Source organism: Clytia hemisphaerica, unplaced genomic scaffold (genome assembly GCF_902728285.1).
Source record: "Clytia hemisphaerica strain Z4C2 unplaced genomic scaffold, Clytia hemisphaerica genome assembly, whole genome shotgun sequence".
Classification (NCBI taxonomy): domain Eukaryota; kingdom Metazoa; phylum Cnidaria; class Hydrozoa; order Leptothecata; family Clytiidae; genus Clytia; species Clytia hemisphaerica.
In genome coordinates this window covers 46,628-74,513 of record NW_027103576.1, presented here as the reverse complement: position 1 = coordinate 74,513, position 27,886 = coordinate 46,628, and the positions used below count along the sequence as shown (strand labels likewise).

General features: G+C 34.7%; 1 protein-coding gene across 1 annotated transcript; it reads left to right on the top strand.

The window, feature by feature from the left end:
• The first annotated feature begins 9,150 nt into the window (after nt 1-9,150).
• On the top strand, nt 9,151-15,497 carry LOC136801204 (uncharacterized). The gene is made up of 4 exons (XM_067057839.1): nt 9,151-9,336; nt 10,544-10,693; nt 11,485-11,608; nt 15,477-15,497. The coding sequence occupies exons 1-4, from the start codon at nt 9,200-9,202 to the stop codon at nt 15,495-15,497; spliced, it is 432 nt and encodes a 143-aa protein (XP_066913940.1). The 5' UTR covers nt 9,151-9,199.
• Nucleotides 15,498-27,886: the final 12,389 nt, after the last annotated feature.

The following is a 27,886-nucleotide window of genomic DNA, read 5'->3' as shown; positions in this document are numbered from 1 at the left end:
TTCTGTTTAAGGGCTCTGACCATAGTCCAAAAATTGATTTTGGTATTTGAACATTAAAAGTTATATTTCAGGTTCCTTAACACTTTTAACAAAGAATTGCCTTTATAAATTGCTTTTTAATCGAATCCCTTAAGAGTAATTAAGAATTTAATTGCAAAAATGACGTTATGAACTTTAAAAAGATGTTAATAATATGTTGCATCACCCTCTTTTACAAAAAGTGCCTAGTTTTAATGGGTAATTAACTTTTTTGTTTCAAAATTTCTTTACACTGTCCGCAAAGAATTGAACTATTTTAAATGTTGCGGAAAATTTTTCTGAAAAGATGTGTCAAAAGTTACGACTGTTTTTTTAAGCAAAATCCAGATGAAAAATTGATGAAAAACCACTATTTTGAAGATTTCGAGACAAAGAAGCATTTACAAAAATTTTCCGCAAAAATTCTTATGGTTCGGTAAAAGATACACCATCTACAACGAAAATCTTTTCGAAATCTTTTTTCTTCGCCAAAACTAAGCTCTTCAAAGTTGAAATACTCTTCCTCGCAAAAGTCTTCATTTTCTTCTTCATCAATTTTTTTCAATGCAATTTTTGAATTTTCAGATTCAGGAATAGTTTGTCTAACAGAAAACGTATAACATGCCATAGTTTTGTTGGTTACATCAGTCAGAAAACACATTTTAAACACAGCAATTATGAAAAATTCACTATGGTCAGAGCCCTTAAGTCAATAGACAAGAATTCACTTTCATCTTTGCAGAGTGGCAATTGAGTTCGACGGTTTCAAAGTTCGCGTCTGCCCGGATAAGTTAGTTTTCTAACGGTTCTGGTGACTGGTCAAAAGACAACATCCAATATACTGTATTCACCTTGCAACATGTATACACGCTTTTATAAGAATGGTGTAAATCCATTTCATCATATTCTTAACTTTTTTGGGAAAAATCATCCTTAAATATTTATACAGCATTCTTAGGTTAGGATCCTAATTCAGACTAGATTTAACATACGTCTCAAGGCATTTTTGTGAAAGGAGTGAGCCTTACTTAGGGTAATTGACAATTTATATTTGAAAATACTCTAAAAATGGCATTCTTAGCTTGAATAACAAAATTCCATGATAAAATTCCAGGTGGTATTCTTAGCATTATTCTTAATTTTTTGGCCATTTTCATCATGGACATCCTCATAAAGTGTATTCTTATAAAAAAAGCGTGTAGGGCAATGCGTATATACGATCTTCAGAGAATCATATGTATGCAACCTACCCCTTGGAGAAATTTAATGTTGGTGAAGAGCGAGTTCAAAAGAGACTTATTATAAGCCTGTGGTCGAATTTCTAACTTTTCTTATATTAAAGAATTTAACGAAAAATTCTATTTCCTAAACCTAAAGAGTCTACACTTTTTGAACTTTTCTGATATTTGCAAGAGAAGCCCGGAAAGGTGGTGATGGATGCTGAAAGTTATATAAGCTGGAATTTGATTAATTTCCTCAAGTGTACGAAAAACATTGAAGAGAAATAAAAAACAAAAAAAGTATTTAGGGGGATTTGCAGATATTAATTTTTTTCTTGGGTTTTTAAGTGCCCCTCACTGAGTCCTTTTGAGAGAGTAGACGCCATAGGCTGGCCTCAAAAGAAGGAAATGTTTTACCACTTTAGGAAATAATGATAACTTCAACTTTTTAGATACTCTCCTTGATTTCAGAATAAGTGAGGTCATCGATTAAAAAATTATTTTTTTGGTTCCTTTGGAGTTATTGATTTTACTACGGTAATGACTAGCTAACTTCTGATACTTAAACGTTTTTTTATAAAAAAATCCAGAATTATTGAAGCCTTTGGATGTTCTTTTAAAGTTTTTGAATTTTTAGCTTAAAAGTGTTCTTAACATGCTCTTATTTTCACCATTTGGCGAGTATTTTTGTCCATTTTCCTAAAAATTTGAGTGCTTTAGAGTCCGCAATGCCTTAAAATGTTCTTAACTTGTTCTTAATATTTCGGTCATCGAAGCCTTATGTTCTTATATAGTTTGTTCTTATGAGAAAAAAAGCGTGTATCTTTAAAGCTGTAAATCATGATATTTATGACGTAATGTTTTATATGGAAGCATCCAAAAAAGCCCGGGTATTTACCACTTATTTGAATTTAAACAATAAAACTGGTGGTAACCCAACTGGCACACAACGTTGTTTTAACGTTCATCTGACGTTTTATGGACGTTGTGAACGTTAAATAAACGTTGAAACAACGTTGTGTGTCAGCTGGGAAATGCCCAGGCTATTTCGGGAGTCTCCGTAAAAACATTTCGTCCTGAATTATCAATAGATGCCCAGAATGGTAAAGGACGTTGTTTCAACATTCATCTAACATTCTAAACGTCCTTTTGACTGTCCATGGGGTTTTGCAACATTGTGCCAGCTATAATACTGTTGACCATTGTATTACATTATTTCTATTGATTTAATTTTGGGCTGGCAGCGTCAATTTGTTTGAAAACGGCAAATCATTTGATTGTGGTTGGTTTTCGAAATCAGAAAAAAATTTCAAACAATTTACTACCAAATAAAGGAAGAATTCATAATAGCTAATAGATATTGTTTTGAAGCCTAATAAATAGCTTAGATTAAGCGGTTAATTATATTTTTGGACTGAATGTTGTTGATTAATGGTCAATGATCTCTTATATTAACAAATAACGAGTGTGTAACTTGCCGCGCGAGTGACGTCAAACGCTCCATCATTTTGCCACTAATTTGGTCTTCTTCGTTCCAGACATTCACGTGTTTTCCACTACGGATTTTTTTTTCATATTTCGATTTAAAAGCCTACTCGGTGCGAAAAAGAAATCGTGTAATTTTTAATACGCCGTTCATTAACTCAAATCAAATGACTTTGGAGGTTCGGTGAAATGGTTACCCTGAGTATCAGAGGTTAAGTTTTCAAAGAAAATAGTAACCTCTGAAGACAAATAATAGAAATTTTATCGCGCATGTGTCAATCTAATCACTGTAGAAAAAATCAAAGATGAAGAGCAAATATTACCATATTAATGTCTAGCAGACTGTATCAGTATGCAGTTTACTATTTACGAATTCCCCAGAAACCTCCAAGTGTAGTTGAAATGAGTTTATTTCGAAAGAAATCTTTTACATGATCCCCAAATGTATAACAGTAGTTACTAAACTTTTAATTATGGAAATGTCACTTTAATTGAATCGAAATAATAGACAGACTTTATGTTATGATTCTCTATCACTGATTCTTTTTACAAAGCATTGATGACTTTTTGTAAGTTGTGTTTTCAACGACGGGAATAAAAATATCGACTATGACGCTCATCCAAGATCTTGGATGGTCGTCATGGTTACTTTTGTCTTCGCTGATTGCGCGATGAATAGAATCTCGATTCGTCGGCACAGCGTAAATATATGATTTTGAGCTGTGCTTTTCACGGTATGAAATGGTGGCTGAATTGCCGTACCATGTTTTGTCAGATAGTCCCAAGTTAGAGCAGTTGACGGTATGCACTATAGAACTCCTATTTCGCCGGATTCATGGTCTTAAAATCTAAATTGAACTTAAAGAATCAATACGTAATTTAATGCTGCCAAACTTTTTATGATAAGAGAGATCGCTTTAAAATATTACAAATATCTGAAGATTATAATTAGCATAGGAGCCGGGGGAGGGCAAAATAGGTGCAAGGTATGCCAGGTGCCAATTTTTTCGCCGCACATATCGTCAGTTGGTAAACCCACTGCCCCCCCCCCCCCGGGAAAAGTCATACCCGTCACCTCGCAAACCTGGGGGTACTAGGTACTAGGGGTACTCCCCCGCGGAGCATAAGAGAAAGTAGTTTGAAGGATAAGTTTTATGTACATTAAAGTAATTAGGGAAGCACAGTGAAAAGTAAAGTGAAAATTTTGCTCCAAATTAGAAACAATATAATCAAATAGTTGATCTCATCAGGGGGTCAAAACGACTCAAATCAAAATAAAGAAAGAAAATGTAAATTTGAAAAAAATCTTTTTCCTCACTCTTCATATATCTATCGTGTGATTTTAAATTTTCGGAAGAAATGTTGGAGCTTATGTTTTGTCTTGGCGACCTGGTTGTACAGCAACCAAAATATTTAAGTAGTGAGAGTAACAAACAATCCTTCAAACGTCAGAGGCTTTTCCTCTAATTTTGCGATTATTCATGATGTAATCTTTTACAGTTTTGGAGAATCTTGACATGTAGAAATCAAGACTACAACACTTTCTTATCGGAGACACCAGAAAAAATAGTTGAATCTGAGCTCTATTTTCCTACACGTTTTTTTATAAGAGCATCCAAAATTTTTGAAGCCTTCGGATGTTCTTAACTTTTTGAGTTTTAAGCCTAAAAATGTTCTTAAATTTTTCTTATTTTGACCATTTTCCTAAGAAATTTGGTGTTTTTGAGTCCACAAAGTCTTAAAATGTACTTAACTTGTTCTTAATATTTCGGTCATCGAAGCCTTATGTTCTTATATAGTTTGTTCTTATTTAAAAAACGTGTACTTTTAGAAACATGGTTTAAGTCTGACTTTTTCGATTGTTTCCGATAGGAGAAAATAACGTAATCTTGAAATAACGGGTAATCTTGACAGTGGCTAATTTCAGGCCCGGCAGAAGCGGAGAGACTGGGGAGACTGAAGCCTCCCCACTTAGCAAGTGAGACTTTTTTGTCGAATTCCTAGAGAATTTTATCTTGTTTTGAGCCTTCAGCATCCCCACTTTTACGGTTTTTCCGTCGGGCCTGAAATTGACCTTATATTATTCGAATTTTTTTTAATTCGAATAGAAAGAGTTTTAATGAGTGAACTGTATGCGCCTTATGAATATCGTATTATAAACGCGTGTAATACAGCAGTATAGGCGTTATATGATAATACGATTATTGTTGTACGGCATTTAGTTCGTATAAACTAAAATTGTTCCATCCATCACTTTTTGATTTATTTCTACTATGTCTGAAATAGTGGTCTAGCTTGGTAGACTAAGTGGCACTGGATCTTGAATCTCAAAAGGAAGTTTGACGGTTTTTAGAAAAATTTTTCTAATGTAGCTCATTGGCTTTAAAACTAGCATTTCCTGAGCTTGGGTTTCTTAGCTGTCAACTATTTTTTCTGAGTTTCCTTGTTTTATGTCCCACGTTTACCTGTGATCTTTCTCTCAAACCATGATGCAGTCTGCCTGCGCTCCAGATCAGCAAATCTATCATTCATCAATTACGCAATATCTGACCTTGGGTTTACAAATATCTAGGTAGATCGACGCTTTATAAAAAAAGAGTTTGCAGCTTAGATATTCAGGCAAGTTTTTCTTGCGAAATATGAAATCAGAGGCTAAAGATCACAGTCTTGGCAAGTTCTTGGTATTAATTGTAAAACCAGCTGAATTTCTTTTTATTCAAAAGCCTTTATTCGTAACAGTCCATAAGTTCATAAAATTTGGGTTTTTGTGAATCCCAGCTGGCACACAACGTTTTTCGACGTTTATCTAACGTTCACAACGTCCACATAACGTTAGATGAACGTTGAAACAACGTCGTTTGCCAGCTGGGATTTCAGTCCCTCCAAAAAACTCCAGTCCGTTGAAAGGGCTTTGGGGGCTAAAAAGCCGGGAAATACATAAATTATTAGAATTAGGAAACACGGTAGATTTCGCTATGGTTAGTAAGAGATGAGCGACCGAGCGAAACGAGCGATTGAGATTGACTTTCATTCTTTAATGCTCCTGCAGTGTTATCGAGTAAAAATATTTTAACAGAAAAATAAAAACACTGGATTAATGAGATTTTTTCTCCTTTTTTCCAATCATTGGATTTTTTTGAATCTGGAAGGTTATAATTGCTTTTTGAAGAAAGGATACTTTTTGATATGATTGGTTTGAGAGAAAGAAAAATCTAATCTAATTTCATCGCTAATTACTTTTGAAGAAAATTTTAATTTTTTACCAATCTTCAGATATTTTTAATTTTTCTTTTTTTTTTCTTCTTTGCTCTACACTGCTTTTATTTTGATTGTCCTTTTGGAAAAATATAAAAAAAAAAAATTCTCTTTGAAAAGAGGTGAAAATTAGAATAATATTATATCTCAAGATTTCTTTCCAAATATATAAAGTTTTTAAAGAAAAATATAATTCAAAGCTTGCACAGTTGTAAAGCAATTTGCACTAAAAAAAAGCACAAATAAATTTGGAAAATTTTATCAAGAAAATCTGAGAAAATTGCGATTGGAAATTCGAAGATTTCAAGTTGAGTTAGTTAAGCTCAAGATTAGTTATGATGTTGAAATTTTGAGCGCTCAGCAAGAAGCACTTATTCACAGATGGTCTTGTAAGAGGAAATACTGCTGTTTGAAAATGAAAACTGATGATTTTCTATCAAATAAAGTGTCGTCTAGGAGTTTTGGTCTAACGAAATAGAGAAAAAGGAAGTCAAACTTTCGCGATTTTAATCATAGTCGACAGAGCTCAAAAGTGGAGAAGCTGTATTGATTCGAATTTGCATGCACTCTTTTTGCTTCTTTGTGGAAACCATGTTAGTATAATTAGAGAAATCCACATGAGTGGTTTCTTCATGGTAAAAATGGTTACAACCATAGATTTATAAAGCCCGAAGGGCTACAATCATGGTCGTGATATTTGAGAAAAAAGGGAAATCCACCGGGAAGTTTTGAAAGGTTGGAAGTGTTGAGTTTTAACTCTGAGTTTTAACATGAGACTTAAGATCCATATGTTCAAAAATGGTTCAATATAGGGTTCAATATAGGGTCGGTTCAGGGTTATGGAATCTGGGGGAGGCTGAGTGTTGGACGTCCTTAAAACATGTTTAAAGCCGCTGCGCCTGTCGCAAGTCAGGGACTCCAGATTGCATTGGTTGGGTTTTTGAGTGGTTTTTGGTGTTTGTGTTTTTTCTGCTTGGCTTTTTAAACTTTATGTCTATTGGTTTGTTGGTTCTTTTTCGCATAAAATTCTCATTTCTTGACAGGATGTTTGATTGGTTTGATTTATATATTTAGAAAAATTAAAAAAAAACGTATAATTATAAAATTATTAGTGCCTTTTTATGTTTCATCTTTATTTTATTTAGTATTTTCAACACTTTCTCTCCTTGAGGTCAGATCTCTGATCTTCACCAATATAAATTTTACCAAATACTATTCCTAGTAATATAGGGGAGTGCTACACACTCCAATCATCATAATAAATTATCAACCAGAAATCATTTCCTTGCAAGTGCCCGGTTGCACAACTCATCCAAAGACAGTCCACTCGAATAAGGCTCATAGTATAGCCTGGAGGTCTATAAACCCGAGTCAAATCGAAACATCCGATTAAATTTGAGAGATGGCCCAAAATCGACTTTCTCGCCCGAGCTCCAAATTTCGAAAAACGAGGAAATAAGCTTAATTCTCAATAGATTTCGACCATGATTGTAGATATCGTACTTTTACTAAAGAATATGCCGTGCGTTAGGTAGGAAATCCTACCTAGGCCACGTGACATTACAAATGAATTTTATTATTGCTAAATGCTCTTTAAAGACTAGTTTATTGACGTGCTTATCTAGTAGTAATACCACTATTCTAAAAAAACTCCAATCAAAGATTTCTATTCGCTAGGGTTGAGAAACTGTCCCTCAAGGGTCAATATATATTTTGTAATATTTCGAATGTGGTGAGGTAGGAATGCATATTTGTTGTCTGGCCTTTAATTTTCAGCTTTGCGGAAAGAGCCGCCCCCTTCAAGCGGCACCCCTATATCACTGGAGAGGGAGGAAGAGTATAAGAAGCCTAATGGGCCATTCCATTTTATATTAATACATGGGGTGGACGAACATTTGCAATGGGTAATCGGGGAAGAATTTCCAAGGGGCATAAAGGTGTATTTTTTGATTTTTTCTAGGGGTAAAAATGTAATTCTAAAATTCCCAGGGGTCAAAAGACTTTTAGTTCGTCCATCCTCACTTTTAAGTTATGAAAAAAAATTTCCAAGGGTTCTTTTTCAAGTTTTGCCATTTTCCAGGGGGTATCCACACATTTCTAAGAATTATTTTTGCCTTAAAAAGGTTCGTCCATCCCCCATGTATGGAAATTTGATGGAACAGCCCAATAAACAGAATAAAGTGTTTGAACGTTTGAAAAGTTATTTGGAATTACAGTTGACTCTCGCTAATTCGAACTCGAACGGAAAATTTCATTTGTTCGAATTATAGAAAGTATTTTGGGAGTGATTTTACTTGACGGGGATTGAAAACAAGTTCGAATTATAGAAAGATTGGAATAATAGAAGTTCAATTAAGTGAGAGTTTACTGTAGTGAAAAATCCAAATGAAAATGAACCAATATTTCGAAAGTATTTCAAATTCACCAAGTAGGAGTGAATATCAGTTGAGCTTGAAGATGAAATGCTAACGAAGGATGACAAAAGAAGAGATTTACTCGTGAATTTTCACACCTGGACTATTTTTTCCTTTTCGGTTTCTCATTTTTAATCTTCACAATTCATGTTTCTTTTTTAACTAACTCTAGTGTATTTAGGGGATAGATCAGAGGGGATTAAGTTTCCACAACACAACACCATGAGAAATAGTATTTGACATTTAGAGCATTGACCTGGCAGAACTGGCAGGAATTCTTCGTTTCTTTTGTGAGAAAATTTAGAAACCTTTTTTTTATATAAAAATGGTGTAAATCCATTTCAACATGGATATTCTTAACTTTTTTGGGAAAATCATCCTAAAACATTCTTACATCATTCTTAGGTTAGGATCCTAATTCAGACTAGATTTAACATTTAGTACACACGTCTCAAGCATAAAATGGCATTTGTGAAGGAGTGAGCCTTACATGGGGGTAATTGACAATTTACAATTGAAAATGCTCTAAAATTGGCATTCTTAGCTTCAGTAGCCAAATTCCATGATGGTGATATTCTTAGCATTATTCTTAACTTTTTTGGCCATTTTCATCATGGACATTCTTATAAAGTGTATTCTTATAAAAAAAAGCGTGTACGGTAATAATCCCTCCTTTAATGGAGGCTCTATCTGGTATCGAGCATCTCCTGTATTGATTTGCTCACCAAACAAATAATTGATATTTACCTTTTAGACAATTTTAAGCAAAATAATAACATCATCAATCTCAGAGATCACGCGACAAACATGAAACGAAAGCCGAAAAAGCAGACAAGCCGAAGTATGAGTAAAGATGAAGAGCAAGTCCACCTGTTATCAGAAACAGATACTTCCGATAATAGTTCTCCTTACCGTGAGAAAAAAAACAACGAACGCCAGAAACGGTAAGATATGTTTGCTGGCTCTCAGGCTCCGCTACAAGCAAGTAAGTCTGCGACCACAGTCGGAGGCGACCCAAAGGCTCCTCTTTCGATAGCTATCTACCCAAAGGTAGGGGAGGGCCCCACTCCTCCCTGGATTGCTCAACTTACCCTTGATCCTTCTCTTAATTGCTGAGCATCAATTAGAGAGGCATCAAGTACTATTTTGAGAATCTTTGGTATGACCTGGCTGGGCGTTGAACCCACAACCTTGCGAACCATTAGCCAGATGCTCTACCACTGCACTACGGTCGCTATAAGCGCGCTTTAGAGATTATGGACTTATTTTGGCGAGGATTAATTGGCAAGATATATCAAATTAAATACCAACCTAGTTGATATAAAGTAATTTTATTCTCCAAATTAAATTCCTGCTGTAAGTAATCCTTAAACCACTACAACACCAACAAGCTATACTTTCTGTTTTTTTTCTGCAATTTTGCGAGCTCTGTCAGTATCCTTGAGTTTTGTTTTGTGTTTTGTTTCTACAATTTTACGGTTTTACAATCTGCAATTTTGTGAGCTCTGTCAGTATTCTTGAGTTGTTTTTTTTGTGTGTTTTGTTTCTACAGCATATTTTTTTCATAGAATATAATTATCTTTTTATTTAAATATGATTATTTTTACATAGGACGAATAGCCATTGTAAAATATGGAAGAGCCTGAAAGACAATTGATAATAAATAATAAAATAATAAAATCCAGAGAGATTTTCAAAGATATTTTAAGAAGGGTTTACCTTTGAGGGAAACTGGGAGTCTTTAACTTGACGGGTCTTTAAGACAAATGTCAACATGTTTTTGTACACTCCCTTCATTATTATGAGACAACGTTTATTTATCGTCCATAAAGTTTGTTTGACATCAGAATAAATAAACGTCCTTGGACGTCAGATGGGAGTTGAAGTAATGTCGAGCCAGATTGGTATAGACTAGCAAACTAGTCTGTTAATTAATCATGTCAGAGGGTGGGAACATAAAGGCGGTGGGCGGTTGCTAGAATAGGAGCTGAGTAGGAGAATGAGCAAAAGTTGGTGAGAGGCTGCTGATTAACAGCTTTCAGCCCTCTCCGCCGACAAAATCTCTTCCTACGCTTACCTAACTCGCTCACTTGTCCCGCGTGATACCGTTCCAGCCCGACTGACGTGCCAGTCAATTTACTTCTATTTCAGCTATCTTCAACGATTGGATTCAAAAGTGGACATGTCAGCACCAGAAGCTAACGACACGTCATTTGAGGATGTCCCTGTAATGATCATTTGTCCTCATTGTCGAATGAAAGTCGTCACAAAGACTAGTTACAGCAAAAAGAAACCTTGTTGGTGAGCAGAGTTTTTGAGCTACAAAATCTTTGAAGCCTTCGGACGTTCTTAACTGTTTGAGTAGTTTCAAGCCTAAAATGTTCTCAAAACGTTCTTACGAGTATTTTTGTGCAGTGCAGAAATGAGCTTAACATTTGTTTAATTAATATTTTAGCCATGAAAGCTAAAACTATGGCTCTTATACAGTTTGTTCTTATAAAAAACGTGTAAGCATCAATTCTCATCGTAATTTTCATAAAAAACCGCCTAATCTAACTCCTTGTCGTACCAGAAATTAACAAAAACTTTTCTTAAAAAGACACCCCCTTCTCACAGACCCAGTAGGACTTTTTCAAAGAGTGGGGGTAAAAAATAATGGAATTAAGCAAGATATCTTTTGTGGATAGGCATTTAAATTTTGTTTTCAAATCAGAAAATTTAGTGGGGATGGGAAGAATAGCATAATAGTTTACAGTGAAGATTATTTGATTATCTTCAATGGGACAAAAATTGGACGATAATTTTAAATCAGGGACGATATTATGGCCGCAATTCTTTCATTGGAAAGGGTCCCAGTGGGTCTGTGAGAAGGCGGGGGTGTAAAAAGCAACAGAAAAAAAGAGCTGCTGACAATTTAATTAATATTGCACTTTAAACAACAGTCAGTGAATGGAAATTTATCTGCACAACTTAAGCTTATTAAGTTTTGAGCTTTTTTCCAATCCCCTTTTATTCCGACTCCCCCTCCCGGCTATTAGCATAGGTACCCGAGAGTAAACGATTAAACTTCCATCGCCATTTCTTTTTTGTAGTTTCTGCTGCTGTTCCCAAGAAATCCTCATGATGTTTAAACCGGTTCGACACAATTGTCCGAAATGTAATCAACGGATTGCCAAATATAACCGATTCGGATTCAATTTTCGAAGTCATTACAAAGTGAGGAGAAAAGTAAAGTCAATCAACCAATCGTTGAAGAAGAAAAAATGCAGAATAATAATAATAATGATTTCAGTGTGACCACGCCTCAAGAAAAACAACTGAGTGATAAAGAAATGTTATCACCCGTGGACAGTCCATCTATAAAGAAACCTACTGCTGTAAACAAACCACAAAATAAAACGAAAAAATTTAAAATCTCACCAAAAAGTCGAAGCAAGTCTACAAGCTCAACGTGACAACCTCGTGTTGTGGGTTTTCAAAATGATTTGATTTGAGAATTGTTTTATTCCAATTGGGAATGGATTGGACAAAATCTATTATTTCATTGACTGTCACCAAACAAAACAAGACACGGAACAAATAGCATTCTGGGCATTGAACAAAGGCTAGATAATTTTTTGATAATTTATGTCCCGGAGATTATCAAGAACGAACGAATCGTTGAGTTAAAAGCCTTTGCCTGGCCCAAACAAAGGTTCTAGTGAACTATTGATCAGTGTCCAGCAGTAGCGTAGACAGGAGGGGTGCAAAATTTGTGTAGGAGAGCAGACTTTTATGACACAGTAACTATCTATTCATATTATAAAAAGATAATTACTGTGTCATAAAAGTCTGCTCTCCTACACAAATTTTGCGCCCCTCCTGTCTACGCTACTGTCCAGTCCTGAATTATCTTACACGGATATCGAAAATTATAGCACCAATAATGTGAGAAAGTGAAGAAATATTTAATATGGGTGACCATGCACTTTCAGAAACCATGATCAGCTGACAACTCCAGATAAAAACAAAATGAAAGCAAGTCCAAAAAAAAATGATATCCTGGTTCCATGATACTCAAATGAAAGCAAAATGTTTGATTTTTCAAAAAGCTATATTTCGAACTAAACTTAGTACACATCTTAGTACATATATGCGTGAAATATTTTACTTTCCGGACTAACTTTCATTTTATTGACTATCAGCCATTGCAAGAGAAAGATAAGTGAGTCTTGGTCTCGAATCGGATTCAAGGTATTCAAGGCGACCGGAGACAAGCACATTAAAAATTGATTGGTTACAATTACACGTAGTAAAATAATCACTTTTTCGTACAATTTTAACAATTGTTGTAGATAGGTACATGCACATTTTTAGAAGATAGTGAAAAATTCGAAAAGAATAATTTCTTAAGCTGTAAAGGAATTTCTTGTTTTTTATAGAGCAGAGAAAAATTTTTCTGAGTCAAAATGCTCAATGGCATATCCTCATGTCAGGGGTAAGTTATACATTCTTCATGCTTTTTAGTATATGTTTCATTTCATCATATACATTAAGATGAACGCTCTAAAATCAGTCTTAACCCCCATGAGAATTTGGAAGTAACCATTAACAACCTGGAAAGCCACCAGGTACCCCCTTTAACTAAAAACTACACTGAAAATTTTTTTTCGCTTTTCGTTTTTGGCAAATGGACAAATTACGAAGTTCTACATTTTTCGGACCATTTCGACATTCTGGGGCAACCAAAATATGCAGCCAATATTTTTTTATTTCCGACAGTCAGTAAATTGTTTAAAGCTTTTTCTGAAAGATGAGCGGATGAAAATAAATAAAACCTAAGATTACGCAGTTCAGCAGAAAAGTTTACCACCTTTAAATGAAAGCATTAACTTTTTTGAACTATACATATCCTACCAAATATAAGGTTTCACTAAGTCTCGCTACAGCTCGGACATGCACAGGGGACGCCAGAAGGTTCGAGTTATAGAAACTGAACCATAAATCTTAGCAAACTATTTAGGTCCGAAAAGGACACAATTTTATTGAAACAAGAATATAATCCCTCTACAACTCGCACGGACACCGCCCAGAGGTTCAAGTTGTTGAAACTCCACCGTATATGTTAACCCAAGACAAATCTCCGAAAAGGACGCGATTTTATTGAAACCTCAAACAGAAAATATATAATCCCTTAATTTTTAACTCGAAACAAAACTTTGTTCCTCCCTTTGAATAATATTTTGAAAATGTCCAAATTAGTGCTAAGGATAGAACGAGACTTTAAAGTATATTTCATGCTTATTTAACATTTTTCACAAAATATTAGTAAGAGAAAAAAACTTTTTGCAATAAGAAAAAACCTTTTAAGCCTTCTTAGCTTTCATCTCGTCACGGATTAAGAAGAATTATGCAGTTAGAAGGAAAAACGGAGGATTTGAACTATTTTCACTTCAATTTTCTATTCCGAGAGTTGTTAAGTTCGAAGATGGTTGTGAGTTCGTTGATGGTGACACGAAATGGCGAAAAAGCTTGACAAAAAATCGTATAGAGTATTGGGTAGCTAGTTTAACCTGGGGGGGGGGACACTCATATGGTCCGAGACCCTCGAAATGCACTGTAAGGGTGTAATTTTGATAGAGTGCACTACAAGGGTCTTCTTTTAGCTGGATACACTGTAAGGGTGTGTTTGGGGACTGCTTGTCTTGCAAGTCTGGCAATAAAAATGTGTTGAATCTTTATAGTTTTGACTCCCTCAGCATTTGCAGGTGGCTTCAGCAAAATAACATATGAAATCAAACTGCACTGTAAAGGTATATTTTCATTGCTTTGATTAATTTTCGCGGGTATAAGATTTAAGTATTGGGCTGCTAACACAAAATTAACGTGTATAAATCTAAAGCCACCCTAAACTTTCTCTCAGCAAATATTCTAAGACTTTAAGCTCGGAATCGTGCTATTCAACTCAAGCTTCTATTATTCGAATCAGCTCCCATCAAACACTTGGCAGACTGCAAAGTTTTAAAAGTTTTTTGAGCCTGGGAGTCGACAAGATCTCTTTCTATTCTTCTGAACTTTTGTATACAAATGGAATATTTGGCCCCCGTCGCACAGCCCCGGTGGAAAGTTTTTCGTCAGTGGGGATTAAAATTCCTATTGAAATCCCAATGGGGATAGAAATTCTATTGTTCCAAGGTTTAAAAATCCAGTGGGGATGGGTTAGGATTGCAATTTCTGAACATTAAGGGGATGAAATCAAAGTCAATTTTTCAGTGGGGCTAAAATTTTAGGGTATTTTCCCACCGGGGACGAAACTTTTGCTAAATTTTCCATTGGGGTTGGGGTCCCAGCGGGTCTGTGACACAGGGGTGTAATATTTGACCACATTATAGCGCAACTTGGTTGCGTATAAAGTCAAAAGAGTATTCTTGTACATTCAAATGGGAGATTTGGCTAATTTATAGCGTGGAATTGGTTTGTATAAAGTTAAAACACTGCCGTAACATTGCCGTATTTTCCAGCGGTCAAAGTAAGGTTTTTCAATAGCAATGAAGTCCGTAAAAAGCTGCCATATTTTGTGCGAAAATCAGTATTTAGCTCGTTTCGGAATCGACTTTGGCCAGGCCTTAGAAGCGGACCCCCTCGCGAAAATGTCTTCAAATAGATCCAACTTTCGAATGGAATTCATGTGGTTGCGCCCTAAAAAAGTTGTCGCGGATCCTAAGGTTTGGCCCTCTCGAAACGAAGGAAGATATGACGTAGCCTGGAAATTATTGGACACAAAGGTTGCTTATCCAATTAAGAAACAAAAAGATTATATCTAATTTTCGAAGAAACTGTTTCAAAAAAAAAACAACTATTATGTAACCCGAGTGTCGGATTTGAAAGTGGGATTTTCTTTAGATAGAAATCTGTTTATCAAGCTATAATCGTATAAAAAGCCTATTCTCCCAGTTAAAAGAAATGGGGAATTTTACATGGAAAGGCGGTCTGATAGGCGGTAGTTTATCGTTTGATACGGAATAAAAGATACACCATTTATAAGAAAAGTGACTCTAGAAATCGTTAGTAATTGAACTACTACATTTAACTTTTTTGATTTCAGCATGGAATGGGAAAGGCTTGATACCATAAATTCTCAAACATATCGATTCTCCAGCAAAACCAGTTTTGCGTAATTATTTGTGATTAGTTTATCATTTAGCTTTCGCTATTTTCCGTCTCTTATCGTTACTTAGGTATAAGTTTCCCAAAAAACTATTTCCCCTTTTCCAAAAATGAAATTTCTTATAGAGTAAAAAGACTTTGTTGAGTTTGCAAATCACTGAAAGTCTTTTCTTTTTCGTTTCGTTCATTTCTTTGATTTTAGCTTAGCGGACAAAATGTTTATTTTCGCGGGATTAATTTTTTAAGAACAGAAAATGTGATGAGTTTGAGAATGTAGTTTGGTATTCATTCTTATAAGAATGTTTCTCTGAAAAGGAAACTTCGAGAAAAAACAACACATACAGTCGAGTCCCCATGACTCGAACACGCACGAGTAACACAAATTTGTTCGAATTTTGGAAATTTTATAAGGCATTGTTGACTAGTGACTAGAAAACCTAAAAAAAACGTGTTCGAGGAAAAGGGACTCCTCTGCAATGGGCTTTTCCAGAAAAAAACCGTACACCCCCTGTTGAGGAGCTCCAATCTTTTGTGAACTAACCCCTTGGAATGCCAGGCAATTTTAGGATCATACCCCTCTGGAATTCCGAATTTTTACAGATTTTCAATCATTACCCCCATGGAATTCCACTTATTTTTGACGGATTTTTGTCTGCTGCTAGGGAATTCCACTGCATTTCAAACCATACCCCCTTGGAATGGAAATGGACCTCCTCAACAGGGGGTGCACGTTTTTTTCTGGAAAAGCCCAATTAAAATGGAGCTGGTTGTGTTCTTTCTGGTCACTGCCGCGTGCAACAATTCTTCAAGTTTTCAGGTTAGCAATACAACACGTTTTCAGGCAGTTTTAAACCAAAAAATGTTCTCAGCATGTTCTTATTTTCACCAATTTGTGAGTAATTTTATCCATTTTTCTAAGAAATCGGGAGTTTCAGAATCAACAAAGCCTTAAAATGTTCTTGAAAACGTTTAAAAATCGAAAACATCTTAAAAGTTTGGTTGATGCTTTTTCGCTGAAGCCTCTATAAGGGTCGGTTGTCGGTTGCTTTGTCACAAGCATCTCTAAAGAGGAGTTACAAAAACTCATTTGAGCCTTAAAGGCTTTGTTTTTAAATAAGAGTGATATCGTTTGCGTACTTTTCACATTGGATTGACACAGATGTGGAGCAAGGTTGTTCAGAAAGAGGGAAAGAAAAAGATTTTTTTGTTTATTCAGCACAATATCATAAGAGGGAGACACCATCCTGGTATGAAATATGTGCCTGATATGAAACGGGAACACTTATGTAAAAATAAAACCTTTAAAAGATTTTCTTTTTGAAAATTGAGATGAACAATAACGGCACGGACAATGCAAATAATTATAGTCACTAAAAGTTTCCTAAATAGGAAATTTTCTTTAGATCTTAATTTCCTATTTAGGAAATTTTTGAGGATCTTTATTGCCTATTTAGGTAATTTTTAGAGGTTTTTGGCTATATCTTAAGTAATACGAAGCAGTTTTTTGTCTCACGAGGCTAATTTCTTCAAAATTTTCCAAGAATTTCGAATATCTAGACAAAATCAGTCGGAAATCAGCCAATCAGCTCGTTTTTGCAAAAAACTACAAAATTTCCTTTTTAGGAAATATTTCAGAGGTCAAATTTCCTAAATAGGAGATTTTCAACCTTACAATTTTCATAGAATTTCCTTTTTAGGAAATAATTTCCTAATCAGGAAACTTTTAGCGTTGAAAGGCAAAAAAAATGAATAAAATATATTGTGAATTTCACGATTTCGTAAAATTCCCGTTACACTTTTCTAATTTTCTTATAAAAAGATATGATCATTTCAGAGCTTTGACAAGATAAAGCCCTTCCCATATTTTCCCTAAATTATATAGATATACGTTTAGAAGATAGAAAAAGAACAACAAATCGATTTATACGCGTAAAATCGATAGCTCATATGGCGCTTTATAAAAATTATGTTTTTTTATCATGGAAATATCGATACTACAACCGAGAAGAGAATTTCATGGCTTAATTGTTATTCTTCTTAAATCATTTTCATGTTAACATATAAGATCACGGATCATATTTTTGATATCCCAGGTGGCACACAACGTTGTTTTAACGTTCAAATAACGTTATTTGGACGTTATGAATGCCAAATGGACGTTGTTTTGACGTTGTGTGCCGGCTTGGCAAAGAGCTCTTTAGTTTGTGAAAGTGAGAATTGGTTTATTTGATTTTTTTCAGTGGGGACAAAAATTAAACGATATTTTTCCACCGGGGTCGATATTTTGTCCAATTTTTCCAGTGGGAAGGGGTGGCCCAGTGGGTCTGTGATAAGGGGGTGTTTTTATTGTTATCGATATGGGATTTCATTTTCACGTTAATATAATTTCCCAATATCTTGGAGAGGAAAGTTCACGAAATGTAGAACAGCGCGTTTACATCTTTTAAAGATTCTAAATCGTCAAAACTTTCTATACGTGTGAAATTGTTGAGATCTAAGATTGTGAAATGTGGGACACGGATTAGTTAGTTTCCTTCATAAATTTGATCTAAATATTCTAATTGCGCCAATAAATTTCGAAATTCTCGTACAGACACACATCAAAAGATTCAATAAAACTGTTTGAAAGAAGTTGATTTTAATTCGGAAAGAAATTTCTTAAGACGAACTGTTACTTAGAGGCTTATATAATTGGTTTTTGGTCAAGTATTTCCAAACATTTTTCCAAGCAAATACTTGTAACAAGATAACAAATTTTCAAAGCAAAATAAATCTTTAAATATTGTAAAATCCCTAAGAGCTTATTTCATCATTTTTATCTTTTCTCAGTTTTGAATAATTTCGATTTTCGAGAAGAAAATTCTGAATTTTTCTTTACGATTTTGTAAAGCGTGTAATAGTATTACGACCAGTCATATTTTTTAAAAGAAAGAATTACAATCACAAGCTTAGCAGCGCCAGAAGATGTTAAAATTTTTCAACAATTCTTTTGAATATTTTTGAATATTTTGGAGCAAGCATTTTCAATGGAAAACAAGGAAATGATTGAAGACCGGCTCAATATAAAACTAAATTTTTCCTGATGATGGGTTTCTAGTTTAGAATTTGAAAACGAGCGAAAAAAGAGCTCATTTTAATAGAATTATTTCCAACCTAAAGCCTAAAAAAGACCATCTTGGCTAACGAACAGAATCGATTATCTTATTTGATTGGAAGAGATAAAACATTTTTGAATTAGGAATTCAAAAGATGGTTGAAAGTAATGGTGGGAGTTCGAAAAAACATAAAGATGATTTGCTTATGACAACAAGTTGAAAGCCTCTAGATACACCTTTTCGACCGTAGCTGTTTTACCACCCTAAAGCCCTTGCAGCCTTTTTTTCGCATCTATAGACAGTAGAAAATAGTGTAAATAAAGGATTGGATCGAGGGGGGGATACTTAAATAATAGATTGGCGCACGCCACGCACCTGACTGCGCGACTACGGTCGAAAAGGTGTATTCATGATATGCAACATTGCAATGTCTTCTACGGACCCAAAAGCTGATTGGTTGAAAGTGACGTATTGACTGATTTTACGTCACTTACAACCAAACAGCTGTTGGGTCCGTGATGTAATGTCAGAAGACATTGCAATGGTTCAATAATCACCTCGATTGCGAAGTTATTTCAGGATTTAGGATTACGTAGTCTAATAAAAATATTTTCAGTCAAAAGTGTTACTGTATTCTCTTATGACGTTACTCGCCATATGGTTACTACTTTAAAGCGAAGGGAGACATGGAAACTAATATTCAAAACGATATATTTATTCTAGTTTTCAAGATTTTCGAATACACGCTTTTTCTTTATAAGAATGATGTAAATCCATTTCATCATGGATATTCTTAACGTTTTTGGGGAAATCATCCTAAAATATTCTTACAGCATTCTTAGGTTATGATCCTAATAATCCTAATTCAGACTAGATTAAACGTTTAGTACATATGTCTCAAGCATAAAATGGCACTTTTGTAAAAGCAGTGAGCCTAACTTGGGCCTAACTTGGGGATAATTGATAACTTATAATTGAAAATGCTCTTAAAATGGCATTCTTAGCTTTAGTAGCAAAATTCCATGATGGTGATATTCTTAGCATATTCTTAGTTTTTTGGTCATTTTCATTATGGATATTCTTATAAAGTGTATTCTTATAAAGAAAGCGTGTATTCTGACTTATTGTCCTCTTTTGCATTATACCCCATATTGAGCTCGAAAATTAAATTTCAAAATAGATTTTTCTTTTCGTCAAGCGTGGTAGGATAAGGAAATTATTGCGTTGTTACAAGGTGCTGACGTTCTTTCCTTTTTGAAGGTATTTTAGGGTAGAAATTATTGCTATATTATTGCTATATTAGAATTAAATTTTGCAATTTACTGATTATAAAAGAGCTTCAAAAATTAAAACTGCAAGAGAAATAAGGACATATACTGATGAAAGGTTCAAAGTATCTCTGGTTTATGTTCAAAATGGTGACTCTTAAATAAACACCCATCTTAGAGGGGTGGCATTTATTCGAAGAGGGCGTTTATTCGAAGGGTGAGTGATGTGCTTATTTGAGGGGGCATTTATTGAACATTTTATCTTCGAGGACGCGCGTTTATTCAAGGGAGCGTTAATTCGAAATAATACCGTACTAGTCGCGCGGCTGAGGTTGAAAAAAGTGGCTAGAAAATGATTTTCGTGATACACCTCTTAGATTCCACTTTTTTCGATGGAAACTCTCGAATTAGTATATGTAGATTTCAAAATCAAAAAGTTTCCACGATATTATCGTGCAAGTAACGAGTAAATGGCGATTTTTTGCGTTTCCAGGCAAAATTGCAAGGCCTGGAAATTCATGATTTTTTGGGGGTCTTCAAATTAAAAAAAGACCTATATCACATGATAGAGCTCTTCAAACTGAGCAAAAAAGTGTATTACACCAAATTCCCAACTTCTCTAGATCAAAAGTTATGGGCCTATTTGTGGTCAAAAAGGTGTTTAATTTTGCATAAATTAATGCAGATTGTGGGGAAATTCCCTGTTTTCCATCAGTTTTTTTCCACAAATAGGCCAATAAATTTTGATCTAGAGAAGTTGGGACTTTGGTGTAATACACTTTTTTGCTCAGTTTGAAGAGCTCTATCATGTGATATAGGTCTTTTTTTAATTTGAAGACCCCCTAAAAATCATGAATTTCCAGGCCTTGCAATTTTGCCTGGAAACGCAAAAAATCGCCAATTACTCGTTAAAAAAAATTTTAATTCAGTTATTTTCTTAAATGAGCTAAATAGTATACTTAAAGACAGAAACATCATAGATTATAGTATTTTTGAACGAATATTTGTAAATTTATTAAACGAACATGCACCATTAAAGACAAGGTTAATCCGTGCTAATAATAAGCAACATGTCACCAAAGACCTCAGGAAAGCTATTATGCTCCGATCAAAACTTAAAAATATAGCAAATAAATCCAAGAATCCTGAAGATGTTGTTCGTTATAAGCGTCAGAGAAACCTTGTCGTTAATATGAATAGGAAAGAAAAGAAATCTTTCTTCAGCAAAAATGACCCAAAACAATCTCCCAAAGGATTTTGGGACACTTTCAAGCCATTCTTTTCAAACAAGGTCATTAATGCTGATGAGAGAATTCAGCTCATTGAAAATGGAAGCATAATATCTAGAAATAGAGATATTGCTGAAACTTTCAATGAGCACTATCACACTGTTACTGATCGATTAGACGTTCCTCGATGGAATTCTGTTAATGGTGAAATCTCAGATGATATCAATACGGCCATAGAAAAATTCTCTGACCATCCTAGTATTTTGAAAATTCTTGAAAACAGGCAAGGTGTTGATAAATTTGAGCTTTCACCTGTAATAAATTCCGAAACACTCAAGGTAATAAAAAACCTGAACGATTCTAAATCAGTCAGTGGTGATATTCCTACCAAAATTATAAAGTTAGCCAAGTTTGTATGTGCTCCTACTTTGACAGCGTGTTTCAACCACAGCCTTACATCTCAAAATTTTCCTGATAGCTTGAAGCAGGCTGATATAATCCCAGTCCATAAAAAGAATAGTAAGCACGACAAGGACAATTACAGACCGGTCAGTTTGCTCCCCTCCTCAGCTAAAATCTTTGAAAAACTTATCTCAAATCAGCTTAATATATTTTTTTGAGTTTTTTTTCCCACAAGACTATGCGGTTTTCGCAAAGAGTATAGCACACAAAGTGCTTTACTAAACATGTTGCGAAAATGGCAGTCAATTCTCTCTACTTCGGGTAAAATAGGAGCTATACTGATGGATCTGTCAAAGGCCTTTGATTGCTTACCCCATGATCTTCTGATCGCCAAACTTCATGCATATGGATTGGATTGTAGAAGTCTCGCCTTCATACATAGCTATCTTTCAAAAAGGAAACACAGGGTCAAGGTGGGATCATCTTACAGTAACTGGCTACCTTTGCTATTTGGAGTGCCTCAGGGATCCATTTTGGGTCCAATTCTGTTTAATGTTTTTATAAATGATTTGTTTTACTTTGTAAATGAAGATGACCTCTGTAACTTTGCCGATGATAATACTCTCCATAAATTTGCTTCCTGCTTGGAGGAAGTCATTGAAGCTTTGAATATAGACATGCATATTATTCTATCCTGGTTTGAAGATAATTCCCTCGTAGCAAATCCGGAGAAGTTTCAGATGTTATTTCCAGGTACAAAGAATGCAAATATAGCTCTTGATTTAGGAAATTTTTCACTAAAATCTTCAGAGTGTGTTAAACTTCTTGGTTTAGCCATAGATAGTGCCTTATCCTTTTATCCGCATATTCAGGATCTATGTAACAAGGCCTCACAAAAAACAAAAACTACACTCAGGTTTAGATCGTACCTGAGCCAAGAACAAGCGGACTTTATATTTAATAGTTTTATTTTATCTTATTTTAAATATTGCCCTTTAATATGGATGTTTTGTAGTAAGATGGCTCACAATCTTTTGACCGAAGCTCATTGCAGGGCCCTTAGGGCAAAAGAAAATCTTGTCCATCTTGATTATGACGACGAGCTACTGGTCAAAGCAGATTGTGCGTCTATTCACACTCAAAATCTCCAACTTATGTTAGTGGAAGTTTATAAGAGCGTAAATAAAATCGGAAATAAACTAGGCTGGGATCAGTTTGAAATTATCCAGCGTAAATCAGGGAGTGATGTTGAGGATGAGGATTCCCAACATCCCCCAACATCCAGAAGAGGCGCTCAAATCAAACTTCCGCTACCAAAAAATGCAGTTTGCTTGAATTCCTTCAACTATCGGGCAGGACAGGCTTGGAATAGATTGCCCAATGAGATCAAAACATCAGACTCAGTTGAGTGCTTCAAAACCAAAATTTTGAAAACAAAAATTTATTGTTCTTGCAAACTGTGTTCAATCTTTTAATGATTTTTAAAATTTTAACCTTTACAAGATTATTTACTATTTAGTAAATATTTGATCGTCATGTTGGTGTTAATTAGTCTTTGTACTATTTTTATTTTGACCAACGTTAAACAAAGAATAAATAAAAAATAAAATAAAAATTACTTGCACGATAATATCGTGGAAACTTTTTGATTTTGTAATCTACACATACTAATTCGCGAGTTTCCGTTGTTTTTTTTGGAATCTAAAATATGTATCACGAAATGAAACGTTTTTCGACCTCAGCCGCGCGACTATACCTTAAACATTCGGTGAGAAAAACAGAGAAAAAAATTTTTTTTAACTTTGATAAGCTCTTTGTTGCGGTTGTAGCTTTCTTAATAAAAATTTCACTGTAAAATTATTAATACGGCTACGAAGAAAAATATCTTATTTCTTGAAATAAATCATCACAAAAATTCAGGGTTCAAAGGTTTCAGTGACACTGTATTGCCCTTTTTCTGTCCGGTATTTCGGTATTTGAGAAAAGATTGTACAGTATTTTAGTATTTAAGACACTTTAAAAGTTGTCGATGTCGGTATTTGAGTTTATTTTGTCCGGTATTACGGGTATTTGGGCAAAGATTATACGGTATTTCGGTCTTTAAGACACTCGTAAAGTTGTCGGGACGGTATCTTGATTTTCTTTGTCCGGTATTTGAGAAAACATTGCCGGTTTTTTTCGGTATCGCAGACCCCCCTTAACCGCTGACCCATATAAAACTTTCTATAGGAAGTGTTAAAATATTTGTTGAAAAATGGCAAAAACAAAAATTATAATGCACACTTAAAGCGAAAGGACTTTACTTTAGCTCCCATTTAGAGCTAACTGATATACTTCACAGGACAGAGAAGCAGGAATAGAAAATTTAGAAATAAAGATGAGAAGATACGAAAAATATATAAAATTCAGGGAATTCTTTTAGGTGAGACATATAACTACTCAACTTTATGGAATAAAGAAGAGATGGGTTGGATAGTTTATAGGCAGCTGTTAAGCTTATCTAAAAATAATTGATATGAAAAAGTATATAAAAGTAAGTTTTATATAAATGATATAGATTAATTTTGATGATGAAAAAAAAATAAAGTGAAAGGTGTGTAATGTATTTCTAGGAGAATGGGGCCCCCATTTTATATCAAAGACATTGTAGCTTTTGGAAAAAGAGCTTCGAGAACTACAAAATAAAGTTCATCTATGAAGAATGGTAGCATAGACAGTTCTTTGAATTTAAAAGAAAGTTTTAAGAGAGGGAATAAAGGCTTGGGGACACGAGAAGTTATTTTCGCGTTGGTGCAATGCAACATGCTCCATCCCAACAACACAAGAAAAAAGTGTGTGTCTCATTGTTTCTTTTTTTATTTCATGGGACAAATAGTGAGGGAAATACCCAAAAGACACTCTGATTTTGTCCCAGGGACAACAGGTAGGTAGCATGGAGCATGTTGCATTTCACCAACGCGAAAAAAACTTCTCGTGTCCCCAAGCCTTAAGTAAAAAAGAATTTTCAAAAAATTACGTCACGAATAACTTGTGTCTCGTTTTTGAAGTAATACTCTCTTTTTTATAAGAGCCAATATAATTTTGCTGGGAGGCTCGGCTGTTTTTATTTTTTTGTTACTTTGATCATCAAATTGTTCTTATCCTGTTCTTATTTATAGAGTGTAATTGAGGTATTTTAGGCGTTATACCCAATTTTTACTACTTTGACCCCTAAATTGTTAGGGAAATATTTTTTCATTAAAGAATAATTGGATGTCTCAAGGAAGATGTGTGTCACCTTGGTAACCGTTTCAAAGCGAGTCAGGGATTCGCTGTTTGTGGGCATAATTTGTGAAGAGGCCTTCTAATGAACGGTAATTTAGACAGAGAAAACTGTAAGCGACTCTTTTGAGAAATACTCTTTTATTACGTCAATTTCTTGTTCTTTTTAAGGTTTAGGCCATGTTTACACATACCGGGTGTGTCAAAAAAAAAACGGGCCGAAAATTGAAATTTTGACGTAGCTTTTTCTACTTATAACTTTTCTTAAAGTTTCATTCCTATAGCTTATTTAGTTTTGAAGATATAAAGAATTTGCTTAAAAGTATGCAAATCGAATTGTTTACAGATTTGACGTTAATTTCCCTGTGTTGATCGGGCTGCAGATCTTATTCAAAAATTCAAAAGCAACCCGAGAATGATCGAACGGGCTGTATTTCAAGACGAGAGTGATTTTCCTCTCGAGTTTCCACTTAACACCCAGAATGATCGAGTGTATGGCCGAAAAAATCGCGTCAGAGTTTTGAAAAATTTCGCGTGGATTTAAAATTCATTTATTGATATAAATTGATTTAAGATTTAAAAATGCGATTTAAAAATTTTTGTGGTAGATTTAATTTTGCGAGTCAGGAATCACGCGCGTTTTCGCGAGTTTTAATTTCGCAAAAATGGCAAAAATTAATTTAATCTCACGAAAGTTAATCCGATTAAAGTGGTAGTATCCATTGTCTTTGCTTCGATTTAAAGGATCGACTTTCAAAAGTTCCATTTTATTGTACAGTATAACCAATGATGGACTATATGACTTACTTACCGTATTACTTCGAATAAACGCCCCTCTTTTAAACTTTTTGATCCAGTTTTACATCTCTAAACTAATATATTTTTGAACTGAAAGAAAACGAAAAGCCAAAACAAGGTTTCCATTCACTTTATTAAAGTGACCTTGGTTAAATAACACCCTTTCTTTTGAACGCCCCTTCGAATAAACGCCCCTCCTAAAATCCAAAAAATTCGGTAAACGCCCGGGCCGCACCCTCAGTCGGTTTCAACAGCCCTTGTGCGTAAACCTATAAATATTTCCGTTGGACCCGCCAATCCCCGAAAACGAGGGCTGGGTTACCAGACCTCCCGCTGCAAAATTCTTGACGCGGTTTCGCAAAATTCCGTAATGTAAACCTTCCAGATGTTGAAAATTTTCCCGACCTTCAGAGCTTTAGCGTGTCGGATGAAAATTTCAGCATCTGGGTGCCAGATAAGATGAGAGTGAGCATTTTGGGTAAAATATGGACCAGTCTGTAAAATACCAACCACTCACGTGACTAAATTGAAACTTTGTACACTGTCTTAGATGGTCGATATCTATCACTGGTGAGAATTTCAAGTCAAAAGCTTAAGTAGTTCAGGAGTTGGGGCAGGTGGTCAACGTGTATTCTACAGACCGGTCTGCAAAGTATCAAATACTCTTGGGAACGAATTTTATCGACCGCCGGAGGCGGTTTCTTTCATAGTGGTACGCTAATCTCGTTTTGCCTTGGCTCATTACTTTGTCTACCATTTACTTTCGGTTTTTTAAACTAGATTACCCAGGTGTTTCTCTTTTTTTTTTCCGTGAATGTCTTTTATTTGGAATTGAATAATCGAGACATGAAAAATGACTACATTGTAATCTGTTTTCAATGAATAATCTAAAATGTACTGGAGATGACATGTAGACGTTAATAATGTGCGCACGCTCTTTCGCGAGCGTGATGCGTGATGGAAGGCGGTCGTTTCAGTGTGGTTTACATCCACACTGTGACCTAGTTTCTACTCTATTTTATAATTGAAAATTCAGTGTTTCGTGCATGACTACATGACACCCTATTTCTCGTGTTTCCTCAGATCGCTCCGTTTTTGGCGCTAAATCTTCATATTGCATCAAAAGAACTCTTCTTACCTTATCGGCCAAAACTTAGTCGGCCCTGATAACTAGATTTTGGCTTGGCGACTAAAATTAGGGCCGACTAATAATTAAGGCCGACTAAAATTAAGGCTGACTAAGTTTTGACCGATAAGATAATGGTTTATTTTCCCGCGCTGCTAGCAAACTCGCAAACGATGTTTTTTGATTGGCTCACCCTTCTTTTTGATTAAAGTTGCTTTAAAAGACGCTACAGACATCTGCTTGCTGTAGAATAGTTATAAAAATCTGTGTGAGATTTTTTACCAGGAATTTCCAAAAACATACATTAACCTGGTCTATAGGTGTGCAACCTAGGGTTTTTAATGAAAACAAATACGCACTTTTTTTGTAAGAACTAGTAAATTTAGGTGTAAGTCCAACTGTTCTTGTTTGGTCTAGACTTTAAGATCGCTCGTGTGTTCCAAGTATATTCTATATATATGCTTAAAGACCTTACGAGGTTTAAAATTAATTTTTTTTTCAAAGTGATTCCCCGCAGAAAGACTCTTCAGAATTCGGTCTTTAGGTTTTAACCGAATTTCAAACTCTTGTTCTCATATAAGCAGTTTGATATGAAAAATAGAGAAAATATATAAAAATCACTGCTACTGTAAAGAAAAAGGTGTTAGAACAACCTACATAAAGATGGCGGGATATAAACTGAATAAAATAGGAGGGAGAGAGATTTTATATAGACTTCAAGTGAAGAAGAATTAAATAAAAAAATTGATAAAACTTTTTTTGGAAACAGCGATTTTTTACCATGAAGGTTCCAACTCTATGTAAAATTGAAATATATAACAAAACCTCTTTTATAGGTGTTCAGGAGAGCGAGAGAGATATCAGAATTCAAACAGTATTGTCTATCCGTGTGAAAAAATAAAGTTTTTTTGGAATTAAACTTGAGGAATTGATAAGAAAGAATTTATTTTTATCGTATCTAAAATATATTACTTTAAAATGATTTGAGACGAGCGCTTGAATGATAAATTTTACAAACTTCTTTGAGATATGCTTTTTAGAAGTGTAGGTCCAATTTTGTTTGTTAGGGTAAGTCTTATCTATTTTATTGGCATAAAATTTCGCGATTGAACTAGAAAAACATAGGGATTCAAAGAATTTTTTTCTGCTTTCTTATTAAGGTTTTTTCA